General features: G+C 47.2%; 3 protein-coding genes across 4 annotated transcripts in view; 2 read left to right on the top strand and 1 right to left on the bottom strand.

The window, feature by feature from the left end:
- Positions 1–22,969, bottom strand: part of LOC309564386 (uncharacterized protein) — a 114,899-nt gene that overhangs the window by 46,026 nt on the left and 45,904 nt on the right. The window contains exons 10-12 of the mRNA XM_082269013.1: positions 22,744–22,923; positions 22,540–22,612; positions 18,831–19,947 (exon numbers count right to left, since the gene is read on the bottom strand). Of these exons, the coding sequence (XP_082125139.1) occupies positions 18,831–19,947; positions 22,540–22,612; positions 22,744–22,923 (1,370 nt within the window). The remainder of the gene's footprint in view (positions 1–18,830; positions 19,948–22,539; positions 22,613–22,743; positions 22,924–22,969) is intronic.
- On the top strand, positions 3,021–5,043 carry LOC309562673 (uncharacterized protein). The gene has a single exon (XM_082266952.1). It carries the CDS (start codon positions 3,184–3,186, stop codon positions 4,969–4,971), a length of 1,788 nt encoding a protein of 595 aa, XP_082123078.1. The 5' UTR covers positions 3,021–3,183; the 3' UTR covers positions 4,972–5,043.
- The window catches only part of LOC309562733 (uncharacterized protein), an 86,259-nt gene continuing 74,901 nt past the window's right edge, over positions 11,612–22,969 (top strand). The window contains exon 1 of one of the 2 annotated variants that reach the window (XM_082267020.1): positions 11,612–11,639. The gene's annotated coding sequence lies outside the window, so the exon portion shown is untranslated. The remainder of the gene's footprint in view (positions 11,640–22,969) is intronic. The other variant, XM_082267019.1, reaches the window with a different exon arrangement.

The following is a 22,969-nucleotide window of genomic DNA, read 5'->3' as shown; positions in this document are numbered from 1 at the left end:
GCCAGCCCTCACATCACCGGGTATGCTCTAATATATTCTCTTTATTATCTATATGGAGTTAGAACATGAGCTCCAGCTGGTAGTTGTCATAAGGGATCAGGTCATCTCCATGTGGAGTTGGTGGCCTCAGCATCTTCTGAGATGCCACCAACTTTTAATGAAGCTTTATTAATGTATTCTCTTTATTATCTATACAGTTTTTGTAGCCAGCCAAGAGTCTTTCAATTCTTGTTTGAGGTATCTTTGCCCATTCTTCCTTACAAAAGTCTTCCAGTTCTTTGAGATTTCTGGGCTGTCTGTCACGCACTGCTCCTTTAAGGTCTATCCATAGATTTTCAATTATGTTGAGGTCAGGAGATTGTGAAGGCCATGGCAAAACCTTCAGTTTACGCCTTGATGTAATTTCGCCTTGATGGATTTCGAGGTGTGTTTAGGATCATTATCCATTTGTAGAAGCCATCCTCTCTTTAACTTCAGCTTTTTCACAGATGGCATCAAGTTACCATCCAAAATTTGCTGAAATTTTATTGAATCCATTTTTCCTTCTACTTGTGAGATGTTCCCTGTGCCACTGGCTGCAATACAACCCCAAAGAATGATTGATCCACCCCCATGCTTCACAGTTGGACAGAATTTCTTTTCATTAAATTCTGTGCCCCTTCTTCTCATTCCGGCCAAAAAGTTCAATTTTAACCGTCATCGGTCCACAGAACTTGTTTCCAAAACGCATCAGGCTTGTCATGGAGTTAGAGCATGAGCTCCAGCTGGTAGTTGTCATAATGGATCAGGTCATCTCCATGTGGAGTTGGTGGCCTCAGCATCTTCTGAGATGCCACCAACTTTCAATGAAGCTTTCCAATCAATACACAGTTGAGTAATTATTTGTTATTCATTTGTAGTCTCATTCTTTACGTGGAACCACAAACGCTTACAACAGTCAGTCGGCTGAGTACAGTCAGCCTAGATTAGTGGTGGTCAACATATGAGATAGGGGCCTGTGGACCCGCACATCACTAAAGGGCCACACATAATATTCAGCAATTGTATTGCTACAGAAGACTGTGGACATACTGCAGGTGATGGTTAGAGAGTACCGAGATGTTACTGCTATTACCATCCCTTTAGAAATCAATGCTTCTACACCAGGGAGGCCAAACTCAATTTCATTGTGGGCCCCATCAACATTTTGGTTGCCTTCAAAGGGCCAGTTTTATCTGTAAGACTAGATGCCCAAAAGTCCCCCCCACCTTCCAAAGTCAAGAGTCCCCCACCCTACCTTCCATCACAGTGCACTGCCTTACCTTGTGCTGCTGCTTGGAAGAAGCTGGGAGCAGAGCTGGGAAAACAGAAAGTGCAGGGTCTGGAGGAGGACAAGAGGAGGGCTGGAGTCAGCTGCCAGAGTTTGCTGAATGCTGAGACAAGGGGGTGCTGCACAGAGAGGCCCAGGATCTATAGGAGTTACCTTCCTCCTCTCTGCTGCTGAAACGAGCCTCTCTGTGGCTGCATGGGGCAGTGCAGGATCTTGTGGAGGAGTTCTGTCCTCTTCTCTGCTGCTGACTGCTGAGACGGGGGGGGGGGTTTGAGAAACAAGCCGCTCTGTGGCTGCATAGAGAGGTTCAGGATCTGGAAGAGGAGTTCTGTCCTCCTCTCTGCTGAGACGGGGGGGGGGGGGGTGGTTCGGAAACTAGCCTCTCTGTGGCTGCATAGAGAAGTTCAGGATCTGGAGGAGGAGTTCTGTCCTCCTCTCTGCTGCAAACTGCTGGGACCTGAGGGAGGGTTTAGAAACGAGCCTCTCTGTGGCTGCATGGAAAAGCGCAGGGTCTGGAGGAGGGGTTCTCTCCACTTTGCTGCTGACTGCTAGTACTGGGGGGGGCAGTTTCAGAAAGGATAGAGAAAAAAGGATCCGCGCTTGTGGACGGTGGGCAGAGGCTGGAGCCTACCTTAAAATATGGCCAAAAAGGCTATATCAGAATATATGGGTAAGGTGAGGTAAAGTGGCGCTGCCTAATTACAGATGATCTGATCATCTGTAATTAGGCAGCGCCACTTTACCTCACCTTACCCATATAGTTTCAGAAAGGAGCCTCTCTGTGGCTGCATGGAAATGTGCAGGATCTGGAGAAAGAGTTCTGTTCTCTTCTCTGCTGCCAACTGCTGAGATGGGGGGGGTTTCAGAAACGAGCCTCTCTGTGGCTGCATAGAGAAGAGCAGGATCCAGAGGAGGAGTTCTTTCCTCCTCTCTGCTGCCGACTGCTGCGAGGGGGGGGCTGGTTAGAAACGAGCCTCTCTGTGGCTGCATTGAAATATGCAGGATCTGGAGGAGGAGTTCTGTCCTCTTCTCTGCTGCTGACTGCTGAGACAGGGGGTTTTAGAAACGAGCCTCTCTGTGGCTGCATGGAGAAGTGAAGGATCTGGAGGAGTTCTGTCCTCCTCTCTGCTGCTGACTGCTAAGACAAGGTGTGGGTGGAGACGAGGGGGGGAGTGTAGCATCTGCAGGAAAGATGTGAGGGACTTGTGTTTGACACATGTGTTCTGCACCCGCTGCTAGCTTATTCTGTGGGGCCACACAACAAGCACCAAAGGACCACAGGTTGGGCAATCATAAAGAAACACCATTATGTCACAAAGACATCTACAACTCGAGCTAGATGGCGTTCACACAGAGACTTACCCACTTTCATTGACCTTCTATTGCCAAGCATGATTATTGAGCTGTGGGTCATGTTTGAGCAATGAGCCGTTGAGTTACATTTATGAACGCAAGTACTAAAGTTTCAACCAATGATCAGAAATTCTGAGCTGACTCCTAACTAAACCTTTTTTACATTTACAGATTTATCTGAAGGAGGTAAGGAGCTGCAGAGCCACGGAGCTATAAAAGAGGAGCTGGACTCTTTAGAGGACTGGGTTGTTAATACAAAGGTGTACTGTATGGAGGAAGGAGGTCTACCGGGAGGAAACTTTCGGCATCTACCATTTTCTCACAATAAGAATGTCCCCAGGGCGAAGATACATGCGCGGTCTACTCCCATCAAGGAGGAGTCGGATAAAGATGAGCTTGAAGTAGAGAAATTGTCTTTTCATTCTAAGGGGCAACTATTTTCAGAACAGGAACAAAATATATCGGTTGACTCCCAAGCCATAAATGAAGGCATACAGGAAGTAAATAGAGATTCCTATGAAATGTGCGGGAATAGAACTAAAAGAATTGTTCAAGGTGCTGGTCTATTAACCCAAAAGATGGATGTCTCTGAGACAGAGAGACGTGCGCCATTTACTCCCATTAAGGAAGAGTTGGACTTGGCCGCTGTTGAGATTGACTATTTATCTTTTCCTGTTGAAGAAAAATTATTTTCAGAAGTTGGACTTCTTCGGGAACACAAACCTCAGATTAACTCCCAGGCTGAAGACAGGAGCGTACAAAAAAGACCAGGAAACTCCTTTATAATGTGCGGGAATAGGACTGAAAGAATTAATCAAGCAGCCTGTCCATCGTCTCAAAATTGGAAGGTCCCAGTTATGGAGAGAATTTCTCCATCTACTCCCATTAAGGAGGAGTTGGTTGAGATTGACCAATTTTCTTTTCCGATTAAAAATAAATTATTTTCGGAAGTTGGACTTCTTCGGGAACACAAACCACAGATTGACTCCCAGGCCGAAGACAGGAACGTACAAAAAAGACCAGGAAGCTCCTATGTAATGTGCGGGAATGGGACTGAAAGAATTATTCAAGCAGCCTGTCCATTGTCTCAAAATTGGAAGGTCCCGGTTACGGAGAGACCTTCTCCATCTACTCACATTAAGGAGGAGTTGCTTGAGATTGACCAATTTTCTTTTCCAAATAAAAATAAATTATGTTCGGAAGTTGGACTTCTTCGGGAACACAAACCACAGATTGACTCCCAGGCCGAAGACAGGAGCGTACAAAAAAGACCAGGAAGCTCCTATGTAATGTGCGGGAATGGGACTGAAAGAATTATTCAAGCAGCCTGTCCATCGTCTCAAAATTGGAAGGTCCCGGTTACGGAGAGACCTTCTCCATCTACTCACATTAAGGAGGAGTTGGTTGAGATTGACCAATTTTCTTTTCCGATTAAAAATAAATTATTTTCGGAAGTTGGACTTCTTCGGGAACACAAACCACAGATGGACTCCCAGGCCGAAGACAGGACCGTACAGAAAGGAACAGGAAGCACCTATAAAATTTGCGGGAATGGGACTCAAAATGTAACTCCACCTTCCTGTCCATCCTGGCCCCTGTCTCAAAGCTTGGAGACGAAGACTTACAGCTGCGACGGGTGTGAAAGTGTCTTCACCAGCAGCTCTGAATTCTTCAAACACCGGCTGATGTACAAAGGGCCCCATTCTCTATCCTGCTCAGACTGCGGGAAGTTTTTCAGCAAGCAGAAGAACCTGATCAGGCATCAGCGAATCCACCGAAGCCTGAAACCGTACACCTGCCCCGAATGCGACAAGTCCTTTCAGCAAAAGTCCACGCTCGTGGTCCACCTGCGCATTCACACCGGGGAAAAGCCGTTCCCGTGCCAGGACTGCGGGAAGTGTTTCGCCCAGAAGTCCTCGCTCATGAAACATGTGCAGTCTCACACCGGGGAGAAGCCGTTCTCTTGTTCGGAGTGCGGCAGGTCCTTCAGTCGGAAGTCGATGGTGGTCAGCCACCAGCGGACTCACACCGGGGAGCGGCCTTACGCTTGTGCCGTGTGCGGGAAGTGTTTCTCCAGTAGCACAAATCGCCGTTCCCACCAGAGAATCCATTCGGGGGAGAAGCCCTATGCCTGTTCGGAGTGTGGGAAATCCTTTTCTCTGAAGTCGTCCCTGACCAGCCACCGACACCAGACACATACCGGCGAACGGCCTTATGTTTGTGCTGAGTGCGGGAAAGGCTTCACCCGCAGTTATCACCTTGTTCAGCACCAGAAACTTCACTCCTCAGAGACTTACAAAACCAGTTAGGAGACCCACCGCAAGATTGTCGATTTATTTATTTTTTTTCCAATTGAAATGTTTGTTGTGTTCTTTGAGTTAACACTAATCCCCCATCTTCCTTCTTTATTGGCTGCCCCGTGTTCACCTCACCTTCACTAATAAAACAAGAATCTAAAATAAACCCTACAAACCCGGCTACCTAAATACACCATAAAGGCTATCACTGGCCAGATGGCCCAGAGGAGAGGCCAGCCAAGGTTACTGGAGATTGGAGAATTCTTGCCAGTAATAAGTCATTGATGTAATATTGTAATGTAACAGAAAAAAAAAAAAAAAAAAACCTTAGTTGAGTAAAGTTTTCCATCCAAAATAATTGGGAAGGTCCAAGAAAAAAAAAAAAAAACAGAAAGAACAAAATGTAGAATTTTCATACGTCAATAAAAAGTTTGAAGAAAAGTGCAGTTTTCATTGTGTCGTAAATTACCTAATGTGACATGCAGCGCCTCGTTATCTCTGTGTCACTTGCAATGCCTCTTCCTTCTTTATTACACACAGTGCCTGATGCCTCTATACTACAACAGTGTCTAATACCACTATACTACGATAGTGCCTCATACCTCTATACTACGATAGTGCCTAATACCTCTATACTACAACAGTGCCTCATACCTCTATACTACGACAGTGCCTCATACCTCTATACTATGACAGTGCCTCATACCTCCATACTACGATAGTGCCTAATACCTCTATACTACGACAGTGCCTCATACCTCTATACTATGATATTGCCTAATACCTCTATACTACAACAGTGCTTCATACCTCTATACTACGATAGTGCCTAATACCTCTATACTACGATAGTGCCTCATACCTCTATACGTGTTAGTGCCTAATACTTCTATACTACGACAGTGTCTCATACCTCTATACTACGACAGTGCCTCATACCTCTGTACTATGACAGTGCCCCATACCTCTATACTACGACATTGCCTAATACCTCTATACCGCGACAGTGCCTAATACCTCTATACTACGACAGTGCCCCATACCTCTATACTACGACAATGCCTAATACCTCTATACTACAACAGTGCCTCATACCTCTATACTTGTTAGTGCCTAATACCTCTATACTACGACAGTGTCTCATACCTCTATAGTACAATAGTGCCTCATACCTCTATACTACGACAGTGCCTAATACCTCTATACTATGACAGTGCCTCATACCTCTATACACATGCCATATCTGATCCTTATTACACTCAGTGCCTTATATCTTATACTACGACAGTGCCTAATACCTCTATTCCATGACAGTGCCTCATACCGCTATACTACAACAGTGACTCATACCTCTATACTACAAAAGTGCCTAATACCTCTATACTTTGACAGTGGTCTCCAAACTGCGGCCCTTTGCTTATCTTTATCCTGCCCTTGGGGCACTGTACCTCCCACTGATATGATGCACTATTCCTTCCACTGACACCAACGATGAGGAACCATTCCTTCCACCGACACCAACAATGGAGCATTATTCCTTCGACTGACACCAATGATGAGGCACCATTCCTTCCACTGACACCAACAGTGTGGAAATTACTTTTACTGACACCAACAATGGAGCATTATTCCTTCTACTGACGCCAACAATGGGGCACTTTTCCTTCCACTGAAAACAACAATGGGATACTATTCTTCCCACTATTACCAATGTTGGAAAAGGAGGTTTTCCCCCGCCAAATACAATAAAATTACTGTATTTAAATACACGTTTACTCTTTGAGCCTTTAAAGTCCCATTATTTGTGGGGAAACCTCTTTTTCCAAGTTACAAAGGGATGTGGCCATAGTGAGCAGATATTTCAACCTCAAATCTTTTTGACTATTACCAATGTTGTGCCACTATTCCTCCTCCTAATAACTATAGGCGCTAAATTATTTTTCGCCCAGTGATGCTAGGGCATTTTCTCCTCCCACTGGCAACAGTCTGACCCCCCCTAAAGTCTGAAGGACAATAAACTGGCCCTTTGTTTAGAATGTTTGGAGACCACTGCTCTAAAATGTATTCAGTTTAGGATAGACACAGGGCCGTCTTTAAGGCGGGGCAAAATGGGCAGCTGCCCAGGGCCCAGTCATTGTTGTGGGGCCCAAAGCAGCTGCCCTTTGAGCCCGTGCCATAGGCACAACTATCAGCAGGACATTTAGAGGGTCAACCCCCCTCCCATGGAGAGTGCAAATCCACGTGCAGCACAATTCTGGAATAGAGTGTGGAGAAGAGGGCGGGCACTACAGCACACTGTATCACTCCCTTTGCCCTTCTAGCCACACCCACCCATGCCATCACCGCCAACTCTGGCCGCTCCCACTGTATCATTCCCTCTATTCTTGTAACCATGCCCACCCGAGCCATCGCCGCCTACACTGGCCGCTCCCACTGTATCACTCCCACTCCTCTTCTAACCACGCCCACCTGTGCCGCCACTGCCTACGCTGGTCAAGAAAATGTTTGCCTGGGGTCCAAATATTATTAAAGATGGCCCTGGATAGACATAACTGATGGGGAAAAGCCCCCAAGATGCATGAGCATTATATGTCAGCAATATCTCCCAAGTGCTCAAAACTGAGCACTAATCTGCATGATTACCCCGATAGGCATGCGCAGGGGGTGTGCCAGATGTGCCCGGGCACACCCTAATCACTTTGTGTGGTGCCGATTCCCCTACTGCCCAGACCCCGCCCCCCCCGTTGGCCCCCCTCCCCTACCCTGCAGTGCTTCTGGATTCCCTCTTCTCCTCTCCCCCCTGGCTGCTGTGGGGTATGTTTCAGGATGGAGAGTAGGGGAAGAGGCTAGTAAATATGTAATTTAATGGCCCCTTCCTTTTCTAAATTAACATAGTGAAAACACACTCTCACTGTGTCCATTCAAAACTGAAGCATTGCAAACTGTGTTCACTATGCTTCAGTTTGTGAATGAACAGAAAGCCACTCAGCACAGAGCCCTTTCCATTCATTCACTGTCCTGTGCAGCTGAGGCTGCAGAGAAAGGCGTGTGTGTTTGAGCTTTGGGGTGCACACCCTAATGCAATAGGCTACCCCCTAAGCATAATTTCAGCCCTCCCCACCTCACATGATACCACAGCGCCCCGGGCAGCCGTCCCTTCTGCCCCTCCTTTGCTCCGGCCCTGGTGGTACCACCTTATCTACGCCCCTGATCTAGGGTTGCCACCTCATCCCTTTAATCCAGGACACATATGAATTACACAGGTTCTGAGCAGTGGCGGTTCGTCCATTGGGGGCGCCGCCCCCCCTATCCATGCGTCCGGCCCCCTAATCTACATGCAGGGCGCCGGACGCATGGATTCCAATGGGGTTTTTTTTTTTTTTTTTTTGAAGCACGTGATTAGAGCCAGAGGCTCTAATAGGCTTCAAAAAAGGGTGGGTTCGGGTCGCAGAGCACTGCGCCCTGAGCCCTCCCCCCAGTTGTGTGACAATAGCAAATTAATATTCGCTATTGTCACTCAGATTCTCCTTCTGGCCAATCAGGAAGCGGGTCCTGAGACCCGTTTCCAAATTGTCCGAAAGGAGAAGCCATGCTATTGGCCAAGGAGGAAAAGGAGGGAGGAGACACAGGGGAAGCCCGACCCACGGAGGAGACTGAGGGGGAAGCCACCGCAGCAGCCGTCCAGGGTGAGTGAGCCGGCGACCGGGGGGGTATGGTGTGCAGGCTGGAGCTGGTGTGGTCGGGGTAGGGGGGGGGTATGGTGTGGTCCGTCTGCTACCCCCCCCCCCCCAGGCTCATGGAGCACCAGCCGCCACTGATTCTGAGGCTGATATAATGCACATCAGGCACTAAGTGGGTTTAATTACCACCTTAATCAGCCACAGAACTGTGTAATTAATATTTGTCTTGGTTTAAAGGGATATGGCGGCAACCCTACCCTGATCAGAGCTCTTATTCCGCAGTGTGGACTACCATCTACAGTTCCTACAAATGGACACAAGGTGGCGTGTGTGCACTCAATAGAAAAAACACGGTGCAGTTAGCAAATTTCATCGCTAGATGGCAGTGCCGAGCGGAGGTTATTGGAACGCACAGAGTGCGGAAGTGGGAGAGACAGGATGTGAGATGGAACGCAAAAAAAAAAAAAAAAAACAGGAAGTGCTGGGATTCTTTTCCAGTGATTGGTGACTGCTGATTTATCTGGTAAGTTGGGCTTAATTTATGGAATTTAGGTTGCATAGGCTGCTTTGTTTTTTGTACAACAAACAGAAGAATTTTTATTGAGGTTTTATTCCTCGGTCGTGTGACCACTAAGGTTGCCACCTCATCCCTTTAAACCAGGAGGACGCATATGAATTACACAGGTTCTGAGGCTGATATAATGCACATCGGGCACTAAGTGAGTTTAATTACCACCTTAATCAGCCTCAGAACCTGTGTAATTAATGTGTTCTGGATTAAAGGGATGAGGTGACAACCCTAGTGACCACGTGACCTCCCTTCTTATCCTTCTCCCTCATTTCGGTGGTGGAGAGATGTCTCAATTCTCAGGATCTAGAGTTGCTTGGAGCTGCTGTCAATCAACAAAGCTGGGCTGGGGAGGGCATGTCGGCAAAGCTGACTACAGGAGCAGGGACGTAGATAAGAGGGGGGTCTGGGGGGTTGAAACCTCACTCCAGAGTGTCAGTTGTGTGGGCCATTGGCACCTCCCTTCTTATCCTTCTCCCTCGTTTCGGTGGTGGAGAGATGTCTCAATTCTCAGGATCTAGAGTTGCTTGGAGCTGCTGTCAAGCAACAAAGCTGGGCTGGGGAGGGCGTGACGGCAAAGCTGACTACAGGAGCAGGGACGTAGATAAGGAGGGGGGTCTGGGGGGTTGAAACCCCCCTCTAGAGCGTCAGTTGTGTGGGCCATTGGTACCACGCCGCTATTGGCGCACTCGGCCCAGACTCAAAAGAGTACGGTGTGCCACACTTTGGCGCAATAGCCTGTACTTCCAAGCAGCCGACCGCGCCCCATTAGCGCACTCGGCCCAGACTCACAGGAGTACAGCGTGCCACACTTTGGCGCAACAGCCTGTACTTCCAAGCAGCAATCCCGGGGATGCAAATTGAACTGACATGATTTTCTTTATGATTTTACCACCAGCGACAATCTCACAGATGGACGTCAACCGGAGTACACAGGATCATTCTGGGAAATGAAAACTTCTCCTTCCACGTTTCTGTACACAGAATATAGACAAGAGAGCCGACCAATCCACTGAGGATGGATGAGGACCAAGGTCACATTAATAGGAGGATATTAGACCTCACCCTGGGGATCATCTACCTGCTGACCGGAGAGGTGAGGAGGATTCTGGGAGGTCACATGACATCACTCTTATCTCTTTTAATAAAACACAGATCTGACCGGAGAGGTGAGGAGGATTCTGGGAGGTCACATGACATCACACTTATCTCTATTAACCACTTGCCGACCGCCGCAAGTACATATACTGCGGCGGTCAGCCCCTCACAGGCAAAGTGACGTACCAGTACGTCACTAGCCTGTGAGGCTCTGGGGAGCGAGCGCGCGCCGCCGGAGGCGTGCTCCCGCTCCCGCGTGGTCACGGACCCCCTGCGCGTGTGAGCGGTGGACCCGATGTCCGCCGCTCACTCATGATCGTCCGTGACAGTGGGAGAAAGTCAGGCGGCTAGTGTAAACAAGCCGCCTGTCATTCTCCCCTGTGTAGAAACAGTGATCATAGGGTTCTACTATGTAGGACCGTTGATCATTGTTCCTACACCGCAAGCCACAGCCAATCACAGTTAGAATCACGCCGTTAGGGACACACACAGCCCCTCCCTCTCAAATAAAGTTAACCCCTTCACCACCAGTGTAATTTTACAGTAACAGTGCATATGTATAGCACTGATTACTGTAGAAATGTCACTGGTAACCCCAAAAGTGTCAAAAATGTCAGTCAAGAGTCCGATCTGTCCGCCGCAATGTCGCAGTCCCGCAAAAAAAAATCGCAGATCGCCGCCAATACTCGTTAAAAATAAACAACAAAAATGACAAAAATCTTTCCCTTTGTTAGTAAATGCGATAACTTTTGCGCAAACCAATCAAAATACGCTTTTTGCGATTTTTTTTTACCAAACATATGTAGCATAAAACAAATTGGCCGAAAATGTTAAAAAATTTTGATTTTTACATTTTTTTGGGGGGGGAATTTCATATAAAAAAATGTGAAAAATATTGTTATTTTTGCAAAATTGTCGCTCTTTTTTTGTTTATAGCGCAAAAAGTAAAAATCGCACAGGTGATCAAATACCACCAAAAGAAAGCTCTGTTTGTGGGAAAAAAAGGACGCCAAATTCGTTTAGGTACAGCGTCGCACGACCGTGCAATCGTCCGTTAAAGTCACGCAGTGCCGAATTGCAAAATAGGCCCTGGTCAGGAAGGGGGTAAAATCTTCCGGGGCTTAAGTGGTTAATAAAACACAGACCTGACCGGAGAGGTGAGGAGGATTCTGGGAGGTCACATGACATCACTCTCTTCTCTTCTGCAGGATTTCATGGTAGTTAGGAAATCATCTGGGAGTGAGGACCAGAGGCCCATCATACACTCTCCTGGACACAACCACAAGAAGATCCTAGAAGTCACCCAGAAGATCATTGATCTGCTGACAGGAGAGGTGAGCGGTGCCGGGAATTCTGGGACATTATCCAGTAACAGACAAGGGATGTGTCTGGATGGTGACTGTATCATTGTGTGTGTCAGGTTCCTATAAGGTGTCAGGATGTCACTGTCTATTTCTCCATGGAGGAGTGGGAGTATATAGAAGGACACAAGGATCTCTACAAGGACGTCATCGTAGAGGACCGCCCTCCCCTCACATCACCGGGTATGGAATCATTTATTTTTATTATCTATATAAGAGAAGGAAGAAAGCTGCCATAATGCAAGAGGTCATCTAGGCCTAGAATTGATGGTTGTAGGACTTTTGTGTCTCCAGGTTTTACACCACCAACTTTTGAGATCCACCCAAAGTGTTCATCACTAAACAGCTAACTGAAAGGCTCAGGGTAAATTATTGCAGAAGAGACCTTACATGTCTAGCTCATTAGTACCCCTGTTCAGCAGATCCCCAGCTCATTAGTACCCTTATTCAACAAATCACTCACTCAGTAGTAACCCCCAACTCAGATGGTCCCCTGCTCAGTAGTAACCCCCAGCTCTGCTGATCCTTCACTCAGTAGTAACCCTCAGCTCTGTTGATCCCCCCACTCAATATTACCTCCCAGCTCTGTTGATCTCCCACTCAGTAGTAACCCCCAGCTTTGCTGATCCCCCACTCAGTAGTAACCCCCAGCGTTGCTGATCTCCCGGCTCAGTAGTATCCCAAGCTCTGCTGTTCCCCCACTCAGTAGTAACCCCCAGCTATGCTGATTCCCCACTCAGTAGTAACCCCAGCTCTGCTGATCCCCCACTCAATAGTAACCCCCAGCTATGCTGATCCTCCACTCAGTAGTAACCCCCAGGTCTGTTGTTCTCCCATTCAATATTACCTCCCAGCCCTGCTGATCCCCCACTCAGTAGTAACCCCCAGCTTTGCTGATACCCCGCTCAGTAGTATCCCAAGCTCTGCTGTTCCCCCACTCAGTAGTAACCCCCAGCTCTGCTGATCCCCCACTCAATAGTAACCCCCAGCTATCCTGATCCTCCACTCAGTAGTAACCCCCAGGTCTGTTGTTCTCCCACTCAATATTACCTCCCAGCCCTGCTGATCCCCCACTCAGTAGTAACCCCCAGCTTTGCTGATCTCCTGCTCAGTAGTATCCCAAGCTCTGCTGTTCCCCCACTCAGTAGTAAACCCCAGCTCTGCTGATCCCTCACTCAATAGTAACCCCCAGCTCTGCTGATCCTCCACTCAGTAGTAACCCCCAGCTCTGCTGATCCCCCACTCAATATTACCTCCCAGCTCTGCAGATCCCCCAGTCAGTAGTAACCCTCAGCTTTGTTGATCCCCTGCTCAGTAGTATCCCAAGCTCTGCTGTTCCCTCACTCAGTAGCAACCCCCAGCTCTGCTGATTCCCCACTCAGTAGTAACCCCCAGCTCTGCCGTTCCTCTGCTTTGCTAATCCTGCTCTCTCTTCTATCCCGGCTCACCTCCAGCTAAATTGCTCCCACACTGCTCACTTGGTGTGACATCACATCTGCTAGTTTCTCCTGCTCCAGTCCCCCAGCCCTGCTGATCCTCTGCCACTTAGTCTTCTCTCTCTGGTCCCTGCTCACCTTCTAATATAGCGTTCCCATGTTGCACACCATGTGTGCCGTCTGCTAGTTGCTTCCCTCCAATCTGGACCCCGCTCAACTTCCTGCTGCTGCATTCTGCACACCAGATGTGACGTCTGCAGCAGAAACTTCCACAATATATACACATGAACCGGAAGTGACTGCTGATGACATCTTTCCGGTTCGTTTGTTGGTTTCCCAGTGTGTTCTGGGATATCTCATACCTCCAAAACAAAGCAAGCTAACTTAGAATAAAAGCCTCTCAAAAGCGTGGTCATAGACTTCTATGGAGGCTTTGGAGACGTTTTGAAGTGCTGAGGAAGTGACATGAGGAATAATTTTTACAGTGTGTGAACAGGACTGTAAGATAACCATTTTATTTAGTGACAAGCACTTTGTTTGGCATTCAGAGCGCCTTAAAAAAAGCGTTTCCAATGCCACCTTTTGAAGCAAGTGTAAACGAGGCCTAAGTTTCATTTATGACCACAAGTCAGAGAGTTTCTACCAATGTGGGGTAATCTTTAAAATACTTATCACCAAAACATATTTATTGTTAACAGATTCATTGGGAGGAGCTGAGACGCTACAGACGCACAGAGCTGTAAAAGACGAAACCGACTCTTTAGAAGACAGAGGTGTTAATACCGACATATGCTGTATTAAGGACAACATAAAGGTGGAAGACCTCTGGGATGGAGATGACGCAATTCAACTATCGCCTTATAATGGGATTGAGAGACTTGCACCACTAACCCACGATAAAGAGGAGTTGGGCGTTGCCACTCTTGAGAAAGACCATTTATCCTATAATATGAAAGAAGAACCATGTTCCGAAGGTAAAGATGCTCTGGAACCAACCTCGACTGACTCCCAGGCCCAACACCGGCATGTTCCGGAAGGCAGTGAAAATTGCCTTATCATGTTCAAAGATGGAAATCAAAGAAAAACTCAGACAAGCCGTCCATCATGGCCACCAACACAAGGCCTGGAGACAAAGACCTACAGCTGTGACCAGTGCCGAAGCATCTTCACCAGCAGCTCGGAGTTCCTCAAACACCAGCTGATGTACAAAGGGCCCCATTCTCTGCCCTGTTTGCAGTGCGGGAAGTTTTTCGGCAGGGAGGAGCAGCTGGTGAAGCACCAGCTGATCCACACGAGTCCAAAACTCTACACCTGCCCCGAATGCGACAAGTCTTTCCGGCTTAAGTCGCTGCTCATAGAGCACCTACGGACTCACACCGGGGAAAAGCCCTTTGCGTGCAAGGACTGCGGGAAGTGTTTCGCCCAAAGGTCGACGCTCATGAAACACTTGCGTGCCCACTCGGGGGAGAAGCCATATTCCTGCGCGGAATGCGGGAAATCCTTTAATCAGAAGTCGATGCTGGTCAACCACCAGCGGACTCACACGGGGGAAAGGCCTTACTCCTGTTCGGAGTGCGGGAGACGTTTTTCCCATAGCACCAACCTCGTGACTCACCAGAGAATCCATTCGGGAGAGAAGCCTTATTCTTGTATGGAGTGCGGGAAATGTTTCACTAAGAAGTCAGCCTTGACCAGCCACCAGCGAACGCATACCGGGGAGCGGCCCTATGCTTGTTCTGAGTGCGGGAAAAACTTCACTCGCAGTTCTTACCTCCTTCTACATCAGAGAGTCCACTCAGCTGCCCAAAATCCATCTCACCTTCATAAATATAAAAGGAATCTGATACAAACCCTACATACAACGTAAACGCCCGTAGCAAACAAACTAACCAGAGGGCAGAGAGCCCTCACTGAAATGTGAAAAGGCTTGGCAAATGTGGCTTTTCATCCCGGGAAGATTGCAAAAATATCCAGGGAGAGACAGTTTTTAGCTTTCATGAATTGATTAAAAACTTATGGAAAATAAATGCATTGTCTCCTGGCTGAGGTATCTCTCTGTTATGCTCAGTGCCTCATACCTCTCTATTGCTTGTCTAGTGTTAGGTCTCTTGTAATCCTGAATCCCCTTTTTATGATAAAAAGTCTTCATTACCTGTCTATTACTTGTATCTTCTTTTACCTCTCTGTTTCCTGCAGTGCCTTACACCTCTGTATTACTTCCAGTGCCCTACGCCTCTGTATTACTTCCAGTGCCCTATGCCTCTGTATCACTTCCAATGCCCTACGCCTCTGTATCACTTCCAATGCCCTATGCCTCTGTATTACTTCCAGTGCCCTATGCCTCTGTATTACTTCCAATGCCCTATGCCTCTGTATTACTTCCAGTGCCCTATGCCTCTGTATCACTTCCAGTGCCCTATGCCTCTGTATTACTTCCAATGCCCTATGCCTCTGTATCACTTCCAATGCCCTATGCCTCTGTATCATTTCCAATGCCCTATGCCTCTGTATTACTTCCAGTGCCCTATGCCTCTGTATTACTTCCAATGCCCTATGCCTCTGTATTACTTCCAGTGCCCTATGCCTCTGTATCACTTCCAGTGCCCTATGCCTCTGTATCACTTCCAGTGCCCTACGCCTCTGTATTACTTCCAGTGCCCTACGCCTCTGTATTACTTCCAGTGCCCTATGCCTCTGTATCACTTCCAATGCCCTACGCCTCTGTATCACTTCCAATGCCCTATGCCTCTGTATTACTTCCAGTGCCCTATGCCTCTGTATTACTTCCAATGCCCTATGCCTCTGTATTACTTCCAGTGCCCTATGCCTCTGTATCACTTCCAGTGCCCTATGCCTCTGTATTACTTCCAATGCCCTATGCCTCTGTATCACTTCCAATGCCCTATGCCTCTGTATCATTTCCAATGCCCTATGCCTCTGTATTACTTCCAGTGCCCTATGCCTCTGTATTACTTCCAATGCCCTATGCCTCTGTATTACTTCCAGTGCCCTATGCCTCTGTATCACTTCCAGTGCCCTATGCCTCTGTATCACTTCCAGTGCCCTATGCCTCTGTATTACTTCCAGTGCCCTATGCCTCTGTATTACTTCCAGTGCCCTATGCCTCTGTATCACTTCCAGTGCCCTATGCCTCTGTGTTACTTTCAGTGCCCTATGCCTCTGTGTTACTTTCAGTGCCCTATGCCTCTGTATCACTTCCAGTGCCCTATGCCTCTGTATCACTTCCAGTGCTCTATGCCTCTGTATTACTTCCAGTGCCCTATGCCTCTGTATCACTTCCAGTGCTCTATGCCTCTGTATCACTTCCAGTGCCCTATGCCTCTGTATTACTTCCAGTGCCCTATGCCTCTGTATTACTTCCAGTGCCCTATGCCTCTGTATCACTTCCAATGCCCTATGCCTCTGTATCACTTCCAGTGCCCTATGCCTCTGTGTTACTTCCAATGCCCTATGCCTCCGTATCACTTCCAATGCCCTATGCCTCCGTATCACTTCCAGTGCCCTATGCCTCTGTATCACTTCCAATGCCCTATGCCTCCATATCACTTCCAGTGCCCTATGCCTCCGTTTCACTCCCAGGGCCCTATCCCTCCGTATCATTTCCAGTGCCATATGCCTGTGTATTACTTCCAGTGCCCTATGCCTCTGTATCACTTTCAGTGCCCTATGCCTCTGTATTAAATGCAGTGCCGCTTACCTCTTCTTTACTACTCATACCTTTCCATTACCTGCAGTGCCTTGAACATTTGTATTATTCATAGATCCTCACAGCTCCCTATTAAATGAAATGTTTCTCAGGCCTTTACTTCGCACAGCACATCACAGCATACAGTGCCACATGCCTCTCTAAGACATGAAGTGCATCATACCTCTGTATTGTTTATAGTGCTTTATGCCTATCTTTTGTGCCCAGTCACTTATGACTCTATCAGACGTAGTTTTTCATGCCTCAGCCTTTCTACTACACACAGTGCCTCGTGCTTTAGTATAACATGTAGTGCCTATGTTCCATGTAGTGCCTCATACCTCTATTATATGTAGTATCCCATATTGCTATATTATACACCGTGTCTTATACCACTATTACACACAGTGCCTCATACCTCTATTATATTTAGTATCCCATATTGCTATATTATACACCGTGTCTTATACCACTATCACACATAGTGCCTTATACCTCTATTATATGTACTGGCAGAATCCCAAATTGCTATATTATACACCGTGTCTTATACCACGATTACACACAGTGCCTCATACCTCTATTATATATCATGCCTCTATTACACACAGTGTCTCATACTCTTAAATGTAAACCATGCCTCATACCTCTGTTACAAGCAGTGCCTTATACATCTTAGTTATACATCATGCCTCTGTTAAACACAATGTCTCATGGTACTTTATTATACACAGTGCCTCACACCTCTATTATCTAAAGTATCTGATGTCTCTCTTATTTACACTATGCCTGATACCACTATGAAACACAGTGCCTCATACTCTTAAATGTACGCCATGCCTCATACCTCTGTTACAAGCAGTGCCTCATACCATTCTGTTATACACGGTTCCTCCAGTACCACCAAGGAGGTAGGAGACACGGGAACTCTTTACTCCAGGAATGTCAGAGAGACTGACGGTGGCTGCAGTCATGGAACAGAGGGTAGGAAGGAGACCAGGACTGGCAGAGAGGTTGATTTACCACCTCATGTCTCGTAGGGAAGAATAAGATCAAGAGTGATGTCATGTGACCTCCCAGAATCCTCCTCACCTCTCCGGTCAGGTCTGTGTTTTATTAATAGAGATAAGAGTGATGTCATGTGACCTCCCAGAATCCTCCTCACCTCTCCGGTCAGGTCTGTGTTTTATTAATAGAGATAAGAGTGATGTCATGTGACCTCCCAGAATCCTCCTCACCTCTCCGCTCAGGTCTGTGTTTTATTATTAGAGATAAGAGTGATGTCATGTGACCTCCCAGAATCCTCCTCACCTCTCCGGTCAGCTCTGTGTTTTATTATTAGAGATGAGTGATGTCATGTGACCTCCCAAAAAAGTATTAGAAACACCACATTTCTGTAAAAGGTCGCCTTTACTTTCAACATATTTTATCATCCAAGTCTTGGATAGAAGGGTTAACGTCTCTGTTGGGTGTTTGATGTCTATTTTTATTGTGGGGGGGGGGGGATTTCCCTCACTTCCTCTACCCAAAGATACAACAGGAAGTCAGCAGAAATCTCCCCAAAGTGAAGGGAAACCACAAAGGAACAAGAAAATGTCTCTTCCTCTTCTACTGTGTTCCAATAACAACCAGGAAATGGTTTGTGTATAATGAGGAGAGAAAAGTCATACGCAAGAAATAATTTGGTTCCAAACTTTATTTGCAATCTAATATCAAAAATACAGCCAACGCGTTTCGGGAGATTTGGTCCCCCCCTTCTTCAGGGCTCAGAATCAGATGTTGCCAAGGAACCACTTATAAAACCACTTCAGAGTCTGTGGGTTGTGACAATGTGTCAATGTCAGTTCAATGTGGCAAAGACAACAATCCACCTAAAGGTTTTAACTGGGAAAATGTAGAGTCCCCCCCCCCCCCCCGAGGGGACAAATAGAAAGGGTGACACATCTATAAAAGCCTGTTGGAGGTTCTGACCCTTCTCTGCCCCAACCATCACAAAATTGGGGACGGAGTTGAGCTTAGTGCCGTTCAACGTTATGAATTCGTTGGTGTCTGACCAACACTGATTTATGTGCAAAGGACTTCCCGCACTCCAGACAGGAATATGGCTTCTCTCCAGAGTGGGATCTCTGGTGCACCACCAGGTGTGAGCTATGGGTATAACACTTCCCGCACATCGAGCAATGATAAGGTCGTTCCCCGGTATGAGTCCTCTGGTGAGCGACCAGCGCCGTCTTGTGCCGGAAGGACCTGTTACACTCCAAACATGAATACGGCTTCTCCCCAGAATGGATCCTCCGATGAATGACCAGAAGCGATTTGCGGGAAAAGCACCTCCCGCACTCCAAGCATGCGTACGGCTTCACCCCGGAATGAGTCAGCATGTGATTGTCCAGCACTTGACGTCGAGAGAAGGATTTTCCGCAGACCGTGCAAGGAAACGGCTTGTCCCCTGCGTGGATTTTCAGGTGCACGGCGAGCTGTGACTTCATCCAGAATGACTTCTCACACTGCAGGCAGGTGTAAGGTTGTGGCCCTGTGTGGATCTCCCGGTGTCTCACCAGCTGCTCCCTCCTGTCGAAACATTTTCCGCACTCAGAACATAAGAGAGAAGGAGACCCCTGGCCTTCTGGCTGGAGCTGGAGAGCACCAGAGCTGCTGGCGAAGGATAGCGGGCACCCGCCAGAACTCTGTGATGGTGGCCAATATGGGGCTCCTGGCTGAGTTATCTCACTAAATTCATCTTCAAACACTAAAGGATTCCTAGTTACTCCCTTATCTTTATCCCAAAGGGACATAGAGTCCACCTGTGCATGATGCTCCAACGTATCCCCTTTATCTTCTCCACCATCTGCCCTATAATGACGAATGCCTAACTCTTCTTTAATTTGAGCAATTGGTGGACTTCTCTCAAATTCAGAGATTTTTAAGTTTCGAGGAGAATCCTCCGTCATTTTGGCCAACGGTAGAGTTCTAGGGGTCCAGCAGTTTCCATCCAAGAGGTCTTCTTCCTTAACGTTCACCATCGTATAATCCACCTCTATAATATCATTGCCTTCAAAGAAATTTGGTTCCTTAGAATGATACGATTCCTCCTTTACGGCACCGGAGGTCTGTGACGTCTCCGCTATTCCAGATAAATCTGTTGAATATGAAGACGGTTCGGTTACTTGACCAATCACCAGAGATGTATAGTAACTAAGTAGAACTACTTCACTACTGTACTTAAGTACCGAAAGGTGGTATCTGTACTTTCCTAGAGTAGAATTTTTTTCTCCTACTTCCACTTTTACTTCACTACATTTTTTCAATGATTTCAATACTTCTACTCCGATATTTTTTTTTTGTGCTGCATAGTTACTCGTTACAATTATAAAAATTACCACTGCCAGAACAGTAGATGGCCGGTTTCATGAAGCTCAAAACATGTGTATTATCATCGCATACGAAAATAAAAGCTACTGTATGTATAAATAAAAGCTGCATTTGAAATAATAAAAAAACAATATGATGTTCAAACTTTTGACTTCTTTCTTTAACCACTTTACCACCGGAGGATTTTGCTGTCTTACGTCTGGGCCACTTTTTGCGATTCGGCACTGTGCAACTTTAACTTACAATTGCGTGGTCGTGCGACGCCGTACCCAAACGAAATTTACGTCCTTTTTTTCCCACAAACAGAGCTTTCTTTTGGTGGTATTTGATCACCTGTGCGATTTTTACTTTTTGCGCTATAAACAAAAAAAGAGCGTAAATTTTGAAAAAATAACAATATTTTTCAAATTTTTTTATATGAAATTCCCCCCAAAAAAATGTAAAAATCAAAATGTTTTAAAATTTTTGGCCAATTTGTTTTCTGCAACCTATGTTTGGTAAAAAAAAAATCGCAATAAGTGTATTTTGATTGGTTTGCGCAAAAGTTATTGCGTTTACTAACTAAGGGAAAGATTTATGTCATTTTTGGAGTTTTTTTTTTTAACGAGTAATGGCGGCGATCTGCGATTTTTTTTTGCGGGACTGCGACATTGTGGCGGACAGATCGGACCCTTGACTGACATTTTTGACACTTTTGGGGGTACCAGTGACATTACTACAGTAATCAGTGCTATATATATGCACTGTTAGGCTTCTTTCACACGGTCCGCCTCCGCAGGCGGATCCGTGTTGCTCAGCGGGGATCGATCCGCGATCCCCGCTGAGCCGGGTGGATGACAGCTCCGTCTCCGCTTGCAGAGCGGAGAGGGAGGTGTCTCAGCACCCGCTGCCCTCTATGGGGGATCGGAGGAGAGCGGACTGCTTGTCCGCTCTCATCAGATCCGCTCTGCTCCGATTACTGAACGGATGGAAAAATAGGGTTTCCATCCGTCCAGATTTCAGCACAGGATCGGATGCGGATGGCAGCGGGTGTCAGCGGAGGTGACCTCCGCTGACACCCGCTGCCCCATAGAGCTGCATGGAGGATCCGATCAGATCCGCCTAAAAAACTGACAGGCGGATCTGATCGGACCGCCCGTGTGAAAGAGCCCTTACTGTAAAAATGACACTGGCAGGGAAGGGGTTAATTTTATTGGAGAGGGAGGGGTTAATGTATGCCTGGTGCTTACTGACGTGTGTGGGGGGAGGTGACTGAGTGACACAGGGACAGATCGCATGTTCAGCTATGCTGAACCCTGCAATCTGTCCCTGCCTGTCACTTAGGAGATCCGCCCGCTCTGTTTACACAAGCGGGCGGATCTCCACACTCGATTCCCCGACGATCGGGGAAGAGCAGCGGCGATCGCCGCTGCTCCTCCCCTGGCCCGACTCCCGCTGTGACTGAATACAGCGGGAGCGAGCTTCCGGCGGCGCGCGCGCGCGCCGCCGAGAAAAGGGAGTGTCTGGCGACGTCGCCAGACGATAACGAACCACTTTGCCGCAGTAGAGCTCCAGTGAGCAGACGGCAATTGGTTAATAACTACATAACACAGTACTCGTACTTTTACTTTCAGTACTTGATTAGTGAATTTTTTAAAAAAACAACTTGCAATACTTAAGTACAAAAAATGTTGAATACTTTAGTACTTCTACTCAAGTCACTTTTTGATCGAGCACTTCCACTTCTACTCAAGTCACTCTTTGATCGAGCACTTGTGCTTTTACTCAAGTATGGGTTTCGAGTACTTTATACAACTCTGCCAATCACACACTGGCAGAAGAGCTCTTTCTCTAACCAGTCCTAATTTCAAAGTGACATAATCTGCATGGTTTGTGACCATGGAGGTTTCTAGATTTTCTTAGTACCTGGCTGCACCTCCCTTTCAGCCTGACCTAGTTCCGTCTTGAAGTTCATGGAAGGTTCCTGCAAGGAAACAGGTGTGGCCAGCCGTTGTTCACTTACAGACCTTTGCCCTTCACACCTCTCCCCATGGGGAGGTTATAAAGCCATGCTTGGGGTGTTGGTTGCTGCAGTTGCACCAGGGGATTCTGTAGACCGGCTCGAAAGTGAAAAGCTGCAGGGCCTTTGCATTTAATACCCCCCGGAGACCACCCACCCCATGGAGTGGCAACCTGGTGAACTGGACACTACATAGAGCAGACCACTCACTGATTCCCCACTTTACTGGCCTCATTACGGGACCCAGTGGCCAGCAAGGAGGACTGGGCACCAGTAAAGGGATCCCTGGGATGTATTTTACTTCATTTAATGGTTTTAAGAATTCAATCTAAAGTTAATAAAGAATAAATAACACCATACCGTATGATGTGAGGGTCTTCTGATTCTCCATGGTGACCTTCTTTCTGACAAGTCTGCACTCTTCTAACAATGCCTGTATGGAGAAATAGACAGTGACATCCTGACCCCTTATAGGAACCTGACACACACAATGATACAGTCACCATCCAGACACATCCCTTGTCTGTTACTGGATAATGTCCCAGAATTCCCGGCACCGCTCACCTCTCCTGTCAGCAACTCAGTGATCTTCTTGGTGACTTCTAGAATCTTCTTGTCATTGTTCCTCTCAGGTGTCATGGAAGGAGGTGGAGGATCCATGGTGGGACTTCTACTCCATTCTCCAGACGGATACATCCCTTGTAGGAGACCCTCAATAGACACCATCTTCACCACCGCACATTTCTACATACGAGGAAATACAAAAGAAAGATAAGAGTGATGTCATGTG

Source organism: Pelophylax lessonae (assembly GCF_965119305.1).
Source record: "Pelophylax lessonae genome assembly, chromosome: 9".
In the NCBI taxonomy this organism is placed as follows: Eukaryota; Metazoa; Chordata; class Amphibia; order Anura; family Ranidae; genus Pelophylax; species Pelophylax lessonae.
Note: the sequence above shows the minus strand (reverse complement) of the source record. Positions and strands in the feature narration are given on the sequence as shown.

Bases quoted from the DNA above. Each gene is read 5' to 3' on its own strand.
- LOC309562673 (XM_082266952.1), top strand. From the start codon at position 3,184: ATGTGCGGGAATAGAACTAAAAGAATTGTTCAAGGTGCTGGTCTATTA.